Source organism: Oncorhynchus kisutch, linkage group LG11 (genome assembly GCF_002021735.2).
Source record: "Oncorhynchus kisutch isolate 150728-3 linkage group LG11, Okis_V2, whole genome shotgun sequence".
Taxonomy (NCBI): Eukaryota; Metazoa; Chordata; class Actinopteri; order Salmoniformes; family Salmonidae; genus Oncorhynchus; species Oncorhynchus kisutch.
In genome coordinates this window covers 35,993,864-36,008,474 of record NC_034184.2, presented here as the reverse complement: position 1 = coordinate 36,008,474, position 14,611 = coordinate 35,993,864, and the positions used below count along the sequence as shown (strand labels likewise).

The following is a 14,611-nucleotide window of genomic DNA, read 5'->3' as shown; positions in this document are numbered from 1 at the left end:
CCCCCCCAAAAACAACTGCAGAACTCACACATACAGTTGGGATGAGCACAGGTTTAAGCTGCAGGGCAGCGCCCCTGGTTGGAGAGCCTGTTGTGGGGTTAAGGGCCTTCCTCAAGGGTCCAACTGTAGGGGGATGTTTAGAGGATGTGAACCCAGCAGCCCTCCAATTATCAGATCAATTCTGCCAATTTCTAACCAGCCATCTATCTTTCGGCTACAGGTCCAACTCCTTCCACAAGTCCAACTCCTTCACCGCTGGGCTACCTACTGCCAGTACTGTAAAGGATGTTGTATGACTGGTTCCAGGGAAGAAGAAAAAATGAGTTAACATGAGTTAATATTTAGAAATAAGCATGACAAAATGAAGACAAAATGCTATGCAGACATATAATTATTATGATGTAGAAGAACAACTTACTGTCACCAGCAGCCAAAAGAGATCCTCTGCCTCTGATTGTTCTGGTTTACTACCAGACTGAGCAAAACATAGAGATAGTGTGTTAAAAGTCATGTAATGATTAACTGGGCTATTAAATCACAAAGACTTACTATACATAATATATGATAAAAATGAATACATACCTTCTCTCAGTCAGCAACAGTCTTCTAACAATTAGCTAATTACCAAGCTAGCATATGGAATTGTTTTAAGATGGTCATACCAAGGATTATTTGGCTGTATGATTTGGAATGTTAGTACCATATTGAATTTGGCTTTACTGCTATTAACCCATAGCAACACATTGAATAATATGAACCATTATAAAGTGTCTGTCCTATATAAAGTGTCTGTCCTATATCTAAGAAATATCAGGAAATTCATCTTTTTTTTAAATGACCCATATTTAACATAAGAAAATTGGCCACTAGACTACTTCCATTCATTTTTTAAACTGGTCCCGGGCTACCCTCCGACAAGTCTTGTTATGCTTGCGGGCATCCTAGAGCCAACGGAACAACATGTACATGTTCATGAGAGTCTCATCTTCGATGGTGGGGTCATGTTAGTGTGTATGTAGCCCAAACTGTTCGGATGCTACAGACAGAAGTTGGCAGATTGGCGGTACTGACTCCAGGGGTCGTAGAGCAATACGGAAAACACCACCATGTTTGTCAGTCTCATCTTGACATAGAGTGGTCATACCATTGGCAAAACCGTTCAGATGCCACAGACGTTTTCGTGAGAAGACCGATTTTAGGGATGTCTCATGGTCTGACAAAAACCGCTGTAGTTTAGCCTCCTTCCACCGCAGATGTGGAAGGTCGCCATACACAAAAAAAACATATCTCTAGTTTAATCAGATTTATTTTGTTGGGGATTTGTTGTATTGTGCTGATTAGATTTCCGCGGGTGTGGACATTGGGATCAGGGGGTTAAACAAATCAAAATATATTTTATATTTGAGATTCTTCAAATTAGCCACCCTTTGCCTTGATGACAGCTTTGCACACACGTGTCATTTCTCTCAACCAGCTTCTTCTTATTATCCAGTCAAGGCAAATAACCTTTAGGGTTCTGACCCTACCCTAGAGTGTAAAAACAGCTCACAACAAACTCTGAAATCACAGCTAGCATTCTCCTTTAACTTGTTTCAGCTGTTTTGCATTGACATTTATATCCATATTAAACTCGTCCAAAGAACCAAACGTTTCTATATAGAACCCTTTTTTCTAAGAGTGAAGCTGCTAGAGTGAAAAAGACCTGCTAGTTGTTTCTTGTAATACAGTGAATGTCTCACATCTTAAAATAGTGTTATATGTTGACAATTATTTGAAAATAAGTAGGGCTCTGTTTCTAACACAATTGACACCCTTGTGATAAAGTTTTTTTGGATCAATTCACAGAATGACATATAGTGTTTATCTACCTTGCTATTGGGTCCATGTTGATTTCACTCAACCAGGAAACTCCCTGCTATTGGTTTTGATAGCAGTATACAGCAGAATACCGTACATGCAGAGGCATTTGACACAGTACTTTTATTATTATTATTATTTTTGGGCCAAGCTAAAGCAAAGCAGTGAGACACAAACAACAACACAGAGTTACACATGGAATAAACAAATATAGTCTATATACAGTATGTGCAAATGAGGTAAGATTATGGAGGTAAGACAATAAATAGGCCATAGTGGCGAAGTAATTACAATTTAGCAATTAAACACTGGAGTTATAGATGTGCAGGAGATGAATGTGCAAGTAGAGATACTGGGGTGCAAAGGGTGGGTGCTGCTATGGTGACCAGTGAGCTGAGATTAGGCGGGGCTTTACCTAGCAAAGACTTATAGATGACCTGGAGCAGGTGGGTTTGGCGACGAATATGAAGCGAGGGCCAGCCAACAAGAGCATACAGGTCGCAGTGGTGGGTAGTATATGGGTCTTTGGTGACAAAATAGATGGCACTGTGATAGACTGCATCCAATTTTCCGAGTAGAGTGTTGGAGGCTATTTTGTAAATGACACCGCCGAAGTCAAGGATCGGTAGGATAGTAATTTTTATGAGGGTATGTTTGGCAGCTTGAGTGAAGGATGCTTTGTTGTGAAATAGGAAGCCAATTCTAGATTTAATTTTGGATTGGAGATGCTTAATGTGAGTCTGGAAGGAGAGTTTGCAGTCTAACCAGACACCTAGGTATTTGTAGTTGTCCACGTATTCTAAATCAGAACCATCCAGAGTAGTGAAGCTAGACAGGCGGGCAGGTGCGGGCAGCGATCGGTTGAAGATCATGCATTTAGTTTTACTAGCATTGAAGAGCTGTTGGAGGCCACGGAAGGAGAGTTGTATGGTATTGAAGATCGTCTGGAGGTTAGTTAACACAGTGTCCAAAGAAGTGCCAGAAGTATACAGAATTGTGTCATCTGTGTAGAGGTGGATCAGAGAATCACCAGCAGCAAGAGCGACATCGTTGATGTATACAGAGAAATTGAATCCTGTGGCACCCCATAGAGACTCCCAGAGGTCCAGACAACAGGCCCTCCGATTTAACACTCTTAACTCTGTCTGAGAAGTAGTTGGTGAACCTGGCAAGGCAGTCATTTGAGAAACCAAGGCTGTTGAGTCTGTCGATAAGAATGCAGTGATTGACAGAATCGAATGCCTTGGCCAGGTCGATGAATACGGCTGCGCAGTTTTTTATTTTATCGATGGCGGTTATGATATCGTTTAGGACCTTGAGCGTAGCTGAGGTGCACCCATGACCAGCTTGGAAACCAGATTGCATAGTGAAGAAGGTACGGTAAGATTTGAAATGGTCGGTGATCTGTTTGTTAACTTGGCTTTCGAAGACCTTAGAAAGGCAGGGTAGGATAGATATAGGTCTGTAACAGTTTGGGTCTAGAGTGTCTCCCCCTTTGAAGAGGGTGATCACCGCGGCAGCTTTCCAATCTTTGGGGATCTCAGACGATTCGAAAGAGGTTGAACAGGCTAGTTTTAATGGTAGCAACAATTGCGGCGGATAATTTTAGAAAGAGAGGGTCCAGATTGTCTAGCCCAGCTGATTTTTAGGGGTCCAGATTTTGCAGCTCTTTCATAACATCAGCTATTTGGGTGAAGGAGAAATGGGGAGGCTTGGGCAAGTTGCTATGGGGGGTGCAGAGCTGTTGACCGGGGTAGGCGTAGCCAGGTGAAAGCATGGCCAGACGTAGAAAAATGCTCAATAATCGTGGATTTATCGGTGGTAACAGTGTTTCCTAGCCTCAGTGCAGTGTGCAGCAGGGAGGAGGTGCCTTATTCTCCACGGACTTAAGTGTTCCAGTACTTTTTGGTGTTTGTGCTACAGGATGCATATTTCTGTTTGAAAAAGCTAGCTTTTGCTTTCCTAACTGCCTGTGTATATTGGTTCCTAACTTCCATGAAAAGTTGCATATCGCGGGGGCTATTCAGTGCTAATGCAGAATGCCACAGGATGTTTTTGTGCTGGTCAAGGGCAGTCAGGTCTGGAGTGAACCAAGGGCTAAATCTGTTTCTGGTTCAACATTTTTTGAATGTAGCATGCTTTTTAAGATGGTGAGGAAGGCACTTTTAAGAATAACCAGGCATCCTCTACTGACGGAATGAGGTCAATATCCTTCCAGGATACCCGGGCCAGGTCGATTAGAAATGTCTGCTCGCTGAAGTGTTTTAGGGAGCTTTTGACAGTGAAGAGGGGTGGTTGATTGACTGCAGAACCATTACGGACGGAGGCAATGAGACAGTGATCGCTGAGATCCTGGTTGAAGACAGAAGAGGTGTATTTAAAGGGCAGGTTTGTCAGGATGATACCTATGAGGGTGCCGTGTTTATGGATTTGGGGTAGTACCTTGTAGGTTCATTGATAATTTGTGTGAGATTGAGGGCGTCTAGCTTAGATTGTAGGACGGCCGGGGTGTTAAGCATGTCCCAGTTTAGGCCACCTAACAGTATGAGTTCTGAAGATAGATGGGGGAAATAAATTCACATATGGTGTCCAGGGCATAGCTGGGTGCTGAGGGTGATCTATAACAAGTGGCAACGGTGAGAGACTTGTTTCTGGAAAGGTGGATTTTTAAAAGTAGAAGATCGAATTGTTTGGGCATAGACCAGGATAGTATGACAGAGCTCTGCAGGCTATCTCTGCAGTAGATTGCAACTCCACCCCATTTGGCAGTTCTATCTTGTCGGAAAATGTTATAGTTAGGGATGGAAATTTCAGGATATTTGGTGGCCTCCCTAAGCCAGGATTCAGACACGGCTAGGACATCCAACTTGATGGAGTGTGCTAAAGCAGTAAATAGAACTAACTTAGGGAGGAGGCTTCTAATGTTAACATCCATGAAGCCAAGGTTTTTACTGTTACAGAAGTCAACAAATGAGAGCGCCTGGGAAATGGGAGTCGAGCTAGGCGCTGCAGGGCCTGGATTAACCTCTACATCACCAGAGGAGGAGTAGGATAAGGATACAGCTAAAGGCTATAAGAGCTGGTCGTCTAGTGCATTCGAAACAGAGAGTAAAAGGAGCAGGTTTCTGGGTGCGGAAGAATAGATTCAAGGTATAATGTACAAACAAGGGTATGGTAGGATGTGAATACAGTGGAGGTAAAACTAGCCATTGAGTGACGATGAGAGAGGTTTTGTCTCTAGAGACACCATTTAAACCAGGTGATGTCACCGCATGTGTGGGAGTTGGAACAAAAGGGCTACCTGAGGCATATTAAGCAGGGCTCAATGAAATAAGACAATAATCACTAATCTAAACAGCAATGGACAAGGCATTTTGACATTAGGGAGAGTCATGCATAGCCGAGTGATCATATGGTCCAGTGAGTAGCTAGGCGAGCTGGAGACTCAGACAGCTAGCGGGCCAGGCTAGCAGAAGGGCCTTAGGGGACGTTGTGACTGAAGAGTCTGTGGAAGCCCTCCAGACGGTTCGTCGGCAGACTAGTCATGATGGATCGGCAGGGCTCCGTGTGGGCTGTAAAAGGGTCCAGGCCAATTGGCAAAATAGGTATTGTAGCCCAAGAAATTGGCTGATGGACCTCTTCAGCTAACCAGGAGGTGGCCCTAGCTCAGGACTAGCTACAGGCTAACTGGTGCTTGCTTCGGGACAGGTATGTTAGCCAGGAGTAGCCACTTGGATAGCAGCTAGCTAGCTGCGATGATCCAGTGTAAAGGTTCAGAGCTTGTGGTAGGGATGTGGAGAAGTGGTAGAGAGAAATCAAACAGTCCGATATGCTCTAGACAGCTAACAGGCCACTGCTAGCAGGCTAGCAGATGGGCCTTCAGGGGACATCGCGATGGAGGATCCTGTTGAAACCCCCTCGGGCAGATTACGTCGGTAGATCAGTCATGATGGAACGGCAGGGCTCTGTGTCGGCAGTAAAAGGGGTCCAGGCCAATTTGCAAAATAGGTATTGCAGCCCAAGAAGTGGCTGATGGACCTCTTCAGCTAGCCCGAAGATGGTCCTTGCACGAGGCTAGCTCCAGGCTATCTGATGCTTGCTTCGGGACAGATACGCCAGGAGTAGCCACTCGGATAGCAGCTAGCTAGCTGTGATGATCCAGGTTTAAAGGTTCAGAGCTTGCTGTAGGAATCCGGAGATGTAGAGAAAAAGCAGTCCAATATGCTCTGGGTTGAATCGCGTTGTGCGGACTTTCAGGAGTTGTCCGGGCTGAGGTTAGCTGATGACCGCTAGCAGTGGCTAACTGACTACTAGCTAGTTAGCTGGCTAGCTTCTGTTGGGGGTTCCGGTTCTAAAGTATAGAAAATTGCAGATCCATACCACATTGGGTGAGGTGGGTTGAAGGAGAGTATGTTGAAATTGAGGTTAAATATATAAAAGATATATATGAAAATATATACGAGGGAAAAAAGATATACACGGGACACGCCATCTTGGTTTATATTTTTTACATGCCACAACTGTAGGACTAACAATCCCATTCATTTTATATCGTATGGTGAGTTACTGTACAGTATGCTGTCACATAATAAATAAGAATATAATTAATTTAGGATTATACAGAGACTGATAATGTCTCTTGTGCTTTTTCGCTCACCTTTTTCCAAGCCCACAAGAAACTCATTGAATTTTGAATTACACCTGACATAAAGACCATCAGTTCACCGAGCAGAGAGACTCAAATTAATTTCTGTTTCACTAAAGGCGCCGGTAAGATTTACACCTGACTTGACACATTTTGAAATCCCATACTGTGTACAGACGGTCTTCCATCATCAAGGTGTCTGGTTAACAATAGCAACAGCAGTAAATTAGAGTGTACCTCAGGTGGTGTGGCAAAGCACTTAGTATGATATTAAAAAAAGAAAGCAGTTGTATTTTATGAAAATAAACGGAGTAAAGGATCTCTGCAATAATAATATACATTATTTATTTATATAACCCTGGGGCACTTTTGTTGGCAAAATGCAATAAGAAGATCAATTGGTGCATCACGAAAAACATCTCCTGTGTGTTTCAAAGTAATGACTGCTTCCCTTAGGGAAGGAACGTGTCACTGTAATAACTTCATTTGTGATGTCTTCCCAGCTACATTTGAGGGGATTTGTCAACCGAAATGAGAAGCTAAAAAATGTTGAGGAGGAAACCTTTGCAAACAATGTCAACAGCAAATGAAATGATGCAGCTTAATGCACAAGTAGTGATAGCCAACTCTGGGTATCTATCCAATTATGCAATGGAGTTTTATTTGGAGGCGCCCAGGTAGAACTTAGAGACGAGTGGGTTGTGTGTTTGAGTAGTAATAGACCCATGAAGAATAGTAGTGGTGCAAAAAGTACCCAACTGTCATACTTAAATATACTTAAGTATTAAACGTAAGTGTAATTGCAAAAATTAACTTACTCTAAGTATCAAAAGTAAAGCAGATGGCCACATTTTCTAGTTTTTTATTTATTTACGGATAGCCAGGGGCATGTCCAACTGAGACATAATTTACAAACAAAGCATGTGTTTAGTGAGTCCCCTAAATCAGAAGCAGTAGGAATGTCCAGGGATATTCTCTTGATAAGTGTATGTATTAGAACATTTTCCTGTCCCGCTAAGCATTCGAAATGTAACGAGTAGTTTTGTGTCAGGGAAAAGTTATAGAGTAAAAAGTACATATTCTTTAGGAATGCAAGTATAAAATATAAATAGTAAAGTACAGATACCCAAAAAAGCTACTTAAGTAGTACTTTTTACTTAAGTACTTTACACCACTGAAGAATAGAAAGGGAGGAAGATATTGTATACAGTGCTTTGCAAAAGTATTCATCCCCCTTGGCGTTTTTCCTACTTTTTTGTATTACAACCTGTATTTTAAATGGATTTTTATTTGGATTTAATGTAATGGACATACACAAAATAGTTTAAATTGATGTAGTGAAATGAAAAAATTAACTTGTTTAAAAAAATTCTAAAAAAAATTTAAACAGAAAAGTGGTGCGTGCATATGAATTCACCCCCTTTGCTATGAAGCCCCTAAATAAGTTATTGTGCAACCAATTACCTTCAGAAGTCACATAATTATTCCACCTGTGTGCAATATGTGTCACATGATCTGTCACATGATCTCAGTATACATACACCTGTTCTGAAAGGCCCCAGAGTCTGAAACACCACTACGCAAGGGGCACCACCAAGCAAGCGGCACCATGAAGACCAAGGAGCTCTCCAAACAGGTCAGGTACAAAGTTGTGGAGAAGTACAGAACAGGGTTGGATTATTTTAAAACATATCTGAAACTTTGAACATCCCACGGAGCACCATTAAATCCATTATTAAAAAATGGAAAGAATATGGCACCACAACAAACCTGCCAAGAGAAGGCCGCCTACCAAAACTCACAGACCAGGCAAGGAGGGCATTAATCGGAGAAGCAAGAAAGACCAAAGATAACCCTGAAGGAGCTGCAAAGCTCCACAGCGGAGATTGGAGTATCTGTCAATAGGACCACTTTAAACCGTACACTCCACAGAGCTGGGCTTTACAGAAAAGTGACCAGAAAAAAGCCATTGCTTAAAGGAAAAATAAGCAGCATGTTTGGTGTTCGCCAAAAGGCACATGGGAGGTTCCCTAAACATATGGAAGAAGGTACTCTGGTCAGATGAGACTACAATTGAGCTTTTTGGCCAACAAGCAAAATGCTAATTCTATCGCAAACCCAACACCTCTCATTACCCGAGAACACCATCCCCACAGTGAAGCATGGTGGAGGCAGCATCATGCGGTGGGGATGTTTTTCATCGGCAGGGACTGGGAAACTGGTCAGAATTGAAGGAATGATGGATGGTGCTAAATACAGGGAAATTCTTGAGGGGAAACCTGTTGCAGTCTTCCAGAGATTTGAGACTGGGACGGGGGTTCACCTTCCAGCAGGACAATGACCCTAAGCATACTGCTAAAGCAACACTTGAATGGTTTAAGGGGAAACAGTTAAATGTCTTGGAATGGCCTAGTCAAAAGCCCAGACCTCAATCCAATTAAGAATCTGTGGTATGATTTAAAGATTGCTGTACACCAGCAGAACCCATCCAACTTGAAGGAGCTGGAGCAGTTTGGCCTTGAAGAATGGGCAAAAATCCCAGTGGCTATATGTGCCAAGCTTATAGAGACATACGCCAATAGACTTGCAGCTGTAATTGCTGCAAAAGGTGGCTCTACAAAGTATTGACTTCGGAGGGGTGAATAGTTATGCATGCTCAAGTTTTCAGTTTTTTGTCTTATTTCTTGTTTATTTCACAATAAAAAATATTTTGTATCTTCAAAGTGGTAGGCATGTTGTGTAAATCAAATGATACTATCCCCCGAGAAAATCCATTTTAATTCCAGGTTGTAAGGCAACAAAATAGGAAAAATGCCAAGGGGGTGGATGCTTTTGCAAGCCACTGTATTTACCCTTGTCATCTAACAACACAGGAAGTCTTAGCTAAGGGACAGAGAACATTCAGAGAAGCAAATGTGTTTTGTCTCTCATTTGTTTGTTTCTGGAGGGAAATTCAGGATAGCCTACTGTGTGGACATAGAAGCTTAAATAAAGGTCAAATTTACACTCAACCAGTTTAATAAAGGACCAAACATAACACAATTATTTCACCAAGTTGAAGTAAAACAGACTTGAACTAAATTCTGAAAGGTATGTCATTATATGAATGTAATGTAATGAGACTCTCGTTACATATTGTTTTGAACTTTATCGAGACAGTAATGGATCAGGTAAGTTAGAGAGACAGTCAGAAGGAAGAATGAAGGGATTTAACCCAGGTCTCTGATGGGTGGAGAATGTGGTTAGAGCAGCCGGGTGCGTTACCACTAAACCACAGGCTATGCACGTAGATATCTGAGTATTAGACCTACTCCGGCCACATCAATACAGAAAAACATATAAGGTTGTCCTTACATGGTCTTCTCTACTGTTCACAGATCAGTGGACTATGGGAGCACTTATATTAAACTGAATAATAAGGTTGGGTCAACCTTGGCTTGCCTCTACGTCTGCCCAACCAACAAGAGAAAGGTTTGTTTAACATCTCCATGATAAAGGACTCCAGTGACAAGCAGAGTATTACGTGTTTATCCAGGATGTGTATTGTTTAGTGTGTGTAGTGTATTGTTGAGTTAAGACTCGTTTCTGGAATGATGTTAACTCCAGTTAGAGGGAGCAGGACTCCAAAGAATGTTGCAATGTTTATTATCAGCACCCAACCGTTCCATCTTGGTTCTGAACATTGTCAATCTTGGTATATTCGCATTGATGAATTCAGAATACCCAACAAAAAGGTAGTATCTAGAACCTAAAAGAGTTCTTCGGCTGTCCCCATAGGAGAACACTTTGAAGAACCATTTTTGTTTCCAGGTAGAACCTTTTGGGTTCCATGTACTGTAGAACCCTTTCCACAAAGGGTGCTACATGGAACCAAAAAGGTTTCTTCAAAGTGTTCTCCTATGGGGACAGTTGAACTCTTTTGGGTTTTAGATAACCCTTTTTTATTAGAGTTTAGTGTCATTCGACAATCCTACCAAGACACCAGTTCATAAAGATTTCTGCAAAATGTCTGCTAACTAACTACCCTACACTCACTAACTACTCCACTATACCCCACACTCACTTACTACAGTACCCCACTCACTTACTACAGTACCCCACTCACTTCAAGCCCACAATAACTAATTACCTCACTACCGTACTAAAAACCACTAAGATAATTTACCCAAACCTGTTCTGTTGGTCAGTTTATTACTGACTAATGATTTTGGTACATCATGTCGCTTTTGCTTTCATCAACAATGCATTTATACTGTTGTTTATTCATAATGTTGTACAATGACATGCAATCATATCCTCCATTGAGCACAATGAACTATACTCTCTCTCTCTCCCTCTCCCCCCTCATATCTCTCCCCTTCTGTACTTTAGATAATGATGCTTAGCGACCCAGAGCTGGAACACAGTGTACTCATCAGCTCAGATGAAGGTGCCAGCTTCGAGAAGCATCCCATTAACTTCTACATGGACGGTCTGCTGTTTCATCCAACACAGGAAAACTGGCTGCTGGCTAGCAGTCCTGACAACAAGGTAAGCAGCAGGACTTTTATTTCAATATTGAATGGAAAATAGGTATTTGAAGTTGAAATAAGTCCAAAATTGAAAGATCCTTCTAAGGTATTGAACAATTCTGTTTTTGTATTTTGTTCTGTCATAAACTGTTTTGCATTACAATCATAAAGGTTGAATGTACAAACTTGATGTGAAATGTTTCATATTCCATTCATGTTTGATCCTATTCATGTATTACCAGGTGTACAGCACAATGGACTTTGGAAGAAAATGGCAGTTGGTTAGTGAGAATGTGACTCCTGGACGGTTCTTCTGGTACAGTATGATTTCATTCCAGCCCGTGTTTGTCATTATTAATTTAGAAACACTCCGCTCTATAATCTCTTTATCGTAAATCTAGGGAATATGAGAGAGAATATTAGCATTTGTGTCTTATATAGAATCTCATATGCAAATTGGAAATGCTATCTTGCAGCTATCTTGAAACTTATGATGTATGTAAAGCCCATTGTCTTATAGACCCGGAATGGTGAAGAAACAACCACATACCAAATGACCAAGTCCAGTGTGCGGTCAAATGTATTTATTTTGTTATTCAGATGGAGGTTATGTATGGATCCCTACTCAACTCTGTCAGATGGATTTACTAGAGTACAGTGCCTTGCGAAAGTATTCGGCCCCCTTGAACTTTGCGACCTTTTGCCACATTTCAGGCTTCAAACTGTATTTTTTTTGTGAAGAATCAACAACAAGTGGGACACAATCATGAAGTGGAATGACATTTATTGGATATTTCAAACTTTTTTAACAAATAAAAAACTGAAAAATTGGGCGTGCAAAATTATTCAGCCCCTTTACTTTCAGTGCAGCAAACTCTCTCCAGAAGTTCAGTGAGGATCTCTGAATGATCCAATGTTGACCTAAATGACTATTGATGATAAATACAATCCACCTGTGTGTAATCAAGTCTCCGTATAAATGGACCTGCACTGTGATAGTCTCAGAGGTCCGTTAAAAGCGCAGAGAGCATCATGAAGAACAAGGAACACACCAGGCAGGTCCGAGATACTGTTGTGAAGAAGTTTAAAGCCGGATTTGGATACAAAAAGATTTCCCAAGCTTTAAACATCCCAAGGAGCACTGTGCAAGCGATAATATTGAAATGGAAGGAGTATCAGACCACTGCAAATCTACCAAGACCTGGCCGTCCCTCTAAACTTTCAGCTCATACAAGGAGATGACTGATCAGAGATGCAGCCAAGAGGCCCATGATCACTCTGGATGAACTGCAGAGATCTACAGCTGAGGTGGGAGACTCTGTCCATAGGACAACAATCAGTCGTATAGTGCACAAATCTGGCCTTTATGGAAGAGTGGCAAGAAGAAAGCCATTTCTTAAAGATATCCATAAAAAGTGTCGTTTAAAGTTTGCCACAAGCCACCTGGGAGACACACCAAACATGTGGAAGAAGGTGCTCTGGTCAGATGAAACCAAAATGGAACTTTTTGCCAACAATGCAAAATGTTATGTTTGGCGTAAAAGCAACACAGCTCATCACCCTGAACACACCATCCCCACTGTCAAACATGGTGGTGGCAGCATCATGGTTTGGGCCTGCTTTTCTTCAGCAGGGACAGGGAAGATGGTTAAAATTGATGGGAAGATGGATGGAGCCAAATACAGGACCATTCTGGAATAAAACCTGATGGAGTCTGCAAAAGACCTGAGACTGGGACGGAGTCTTCCAACAAGACAATGATCCAAAACATAAAGCAAAATCTACAATGGAATGGTTCAAAAATAAACATATCCAGGTGTTAGAATGGCCAAGTCAAAGTCCAGACCTGAATCCAATCGAGAATCTGTGGAAAGAACTGAAAACTGCTGTTCACAAATGCTCTCCATCCAACCTCACTGAGCTCGAGCTGTTTTGCAAGGAGGAATGGGAAAAAATGTCAGTCTCTCAATGTTCAAAACTGATAGAGACATACCCTAAGCGACTTACAGCTGTAATCGCAGCAAAAGGTGGCGCTACAAAGTATTAACTTAAGGGGGCTGAATAATTTTGCACGCCCAATTTTTCCGTTTTTGATTTGTTAAAAAAGGTTGAAATATCCAATAAATGTCGTTCCACTTCATGATTGTGTCCCACTTGTTGTTGATTCTTCACAAAAAAATACAGTTTTATATCTTTATGTTTGAAGCCTGAAATGTGGCAAAAGGTCGCAAAGTTCAAGGGGGCCGAATACTTTCGCAAGGCACTGTAATGTCAAAACAGGTCTTGAAAGATTTTGACAACCAACCATAACTTTTTGGCCTTAATGTACTTCAACCCATATCACGTAGCCAGGAATATTGGGCTACTCTTTCTAAAGCCCAAGTCTGACATGTTGTTTTTGCTCGTTGTCATTCTGTAGTCTCAAGTGCACGGACACAAGGCAGTGAATATTGATGTGATGCAGTTTATCCCGGTCTGTCATGTTGTGTGTCAAACCTAAGTGCCTCTCAAGCTGAGAAAGAAAGGACATTGTTTGGAGCACACCCTACAGGAACAGCAAAACAATTGATGAATAAGGACAGCATGTGGGGAGTAATGGCAACCCACGCAAGACTATAACATGCTTGGACAATTTATGATTTTACATATGAAATGTTTAACTGCTTGTATTTACTGCCTGCATTAAATGCTTTTGCATCTCTATAATGTTTATAGAATTGTACCATATAACAGATTTTACCTTGCCTTAATGTCATATTACAAATGATTGATGAGAGAAAGAAAGAAGACCACAAACCTAAATAATTGTGTAGTGTGGAGACTTACCCGTCTCTGTCTCCCTTTCTTTACGTTATCACAAATTACGATTAATTGCTGAGGCTGGCACAAATTGTTGCCGTAGGACTACAGGAAATGGAAATGTGTTGTCTGTGCTGTAAAGGGAAGCACACAGTAAGGCTGTCCATCACGGGCTGCCACTGTTCTCTTATGGCAATCCCCCTGCGTCTAAATTACTCCTCTTCCTTCGCATCTTCCCCACTATGCACATCCTCCTCCTCTTCCTCCTCTTCTCCATATTCCTCGTTCCCCTCTTCTTCCTCTGAATTGTTGTTCTCCTCTTCCCCTTTCTCATTCTCCTCCTCGTTCTCTTTTTCCTCCACTTCTCTCTCCTATGTTGCAGGGCACAAACGGGACTGGACAGAGAGGCAGATATGGTCCACATGGAGACCCACATCTCCAAAGGACGTGAGTGCTGCTCTGTAGCTTGCCACGCTCCCCCGCAGTAGCAGGACCCCATGAATCTCTTGCCTCTCATTTAGAGCGAGGTCACTGAAAAGATAAGGCTCATTCCTGTCTGCAGGATAGGTAACAGAGGCACTGTAAAGCAGAATATGAGTATCTTGACAAATATAGAGCGTTATATAATAGATTGATAGATGTATGTCCCCTTTAATCAGTCCCTTGTGCCCCATATCAGAACCTCAATTCTATAAAAAATATTAACAATATAGACTTTATTCAATGAAACCAATTACCAGGATTCCTTGGTGGGACAAAATACTATTACTTGTGTGATATGAGAGAGAATGATTGAATT

At 41.7% G+C, this 14,611-nt stretch overlaps 1 protein-coding gene across 3 annotated transcripts in view; it reads left to right on the top strand.

The window, feature by feature from the left end:
• The window catches only part of LOC109899727 (VPS10 domain-containing receptor SorCS3), a 64,905-nt gene that overhangs the window by 23,058 nt on the left and 27,236 nt on the right, over positions 1-14,611 (top strand). For all 3 annotated transcript variants that reach the window (XM_020495196.2, XM_020495197.2, XM_020495195.2), the window contains exons 3-6: positions 9,880-9,973; positions 10,874-11,032; positions 11,256-11,329; positions 14,195-14,259. In XM_020495196.2, coding sequence (XP_020350785.1) covers positions 9,880-9,973; positions 10,874-11,032; positions 11,256-11,329; positions 14,195-14,259 — 392 coding nt within the window. The remainder of the gene's footprint in view (positions 1-9,879; positions 9,974-10,873; positions 11,033-11,255; positions 11,330-14,194; positions 14,260-14,611) is intronic.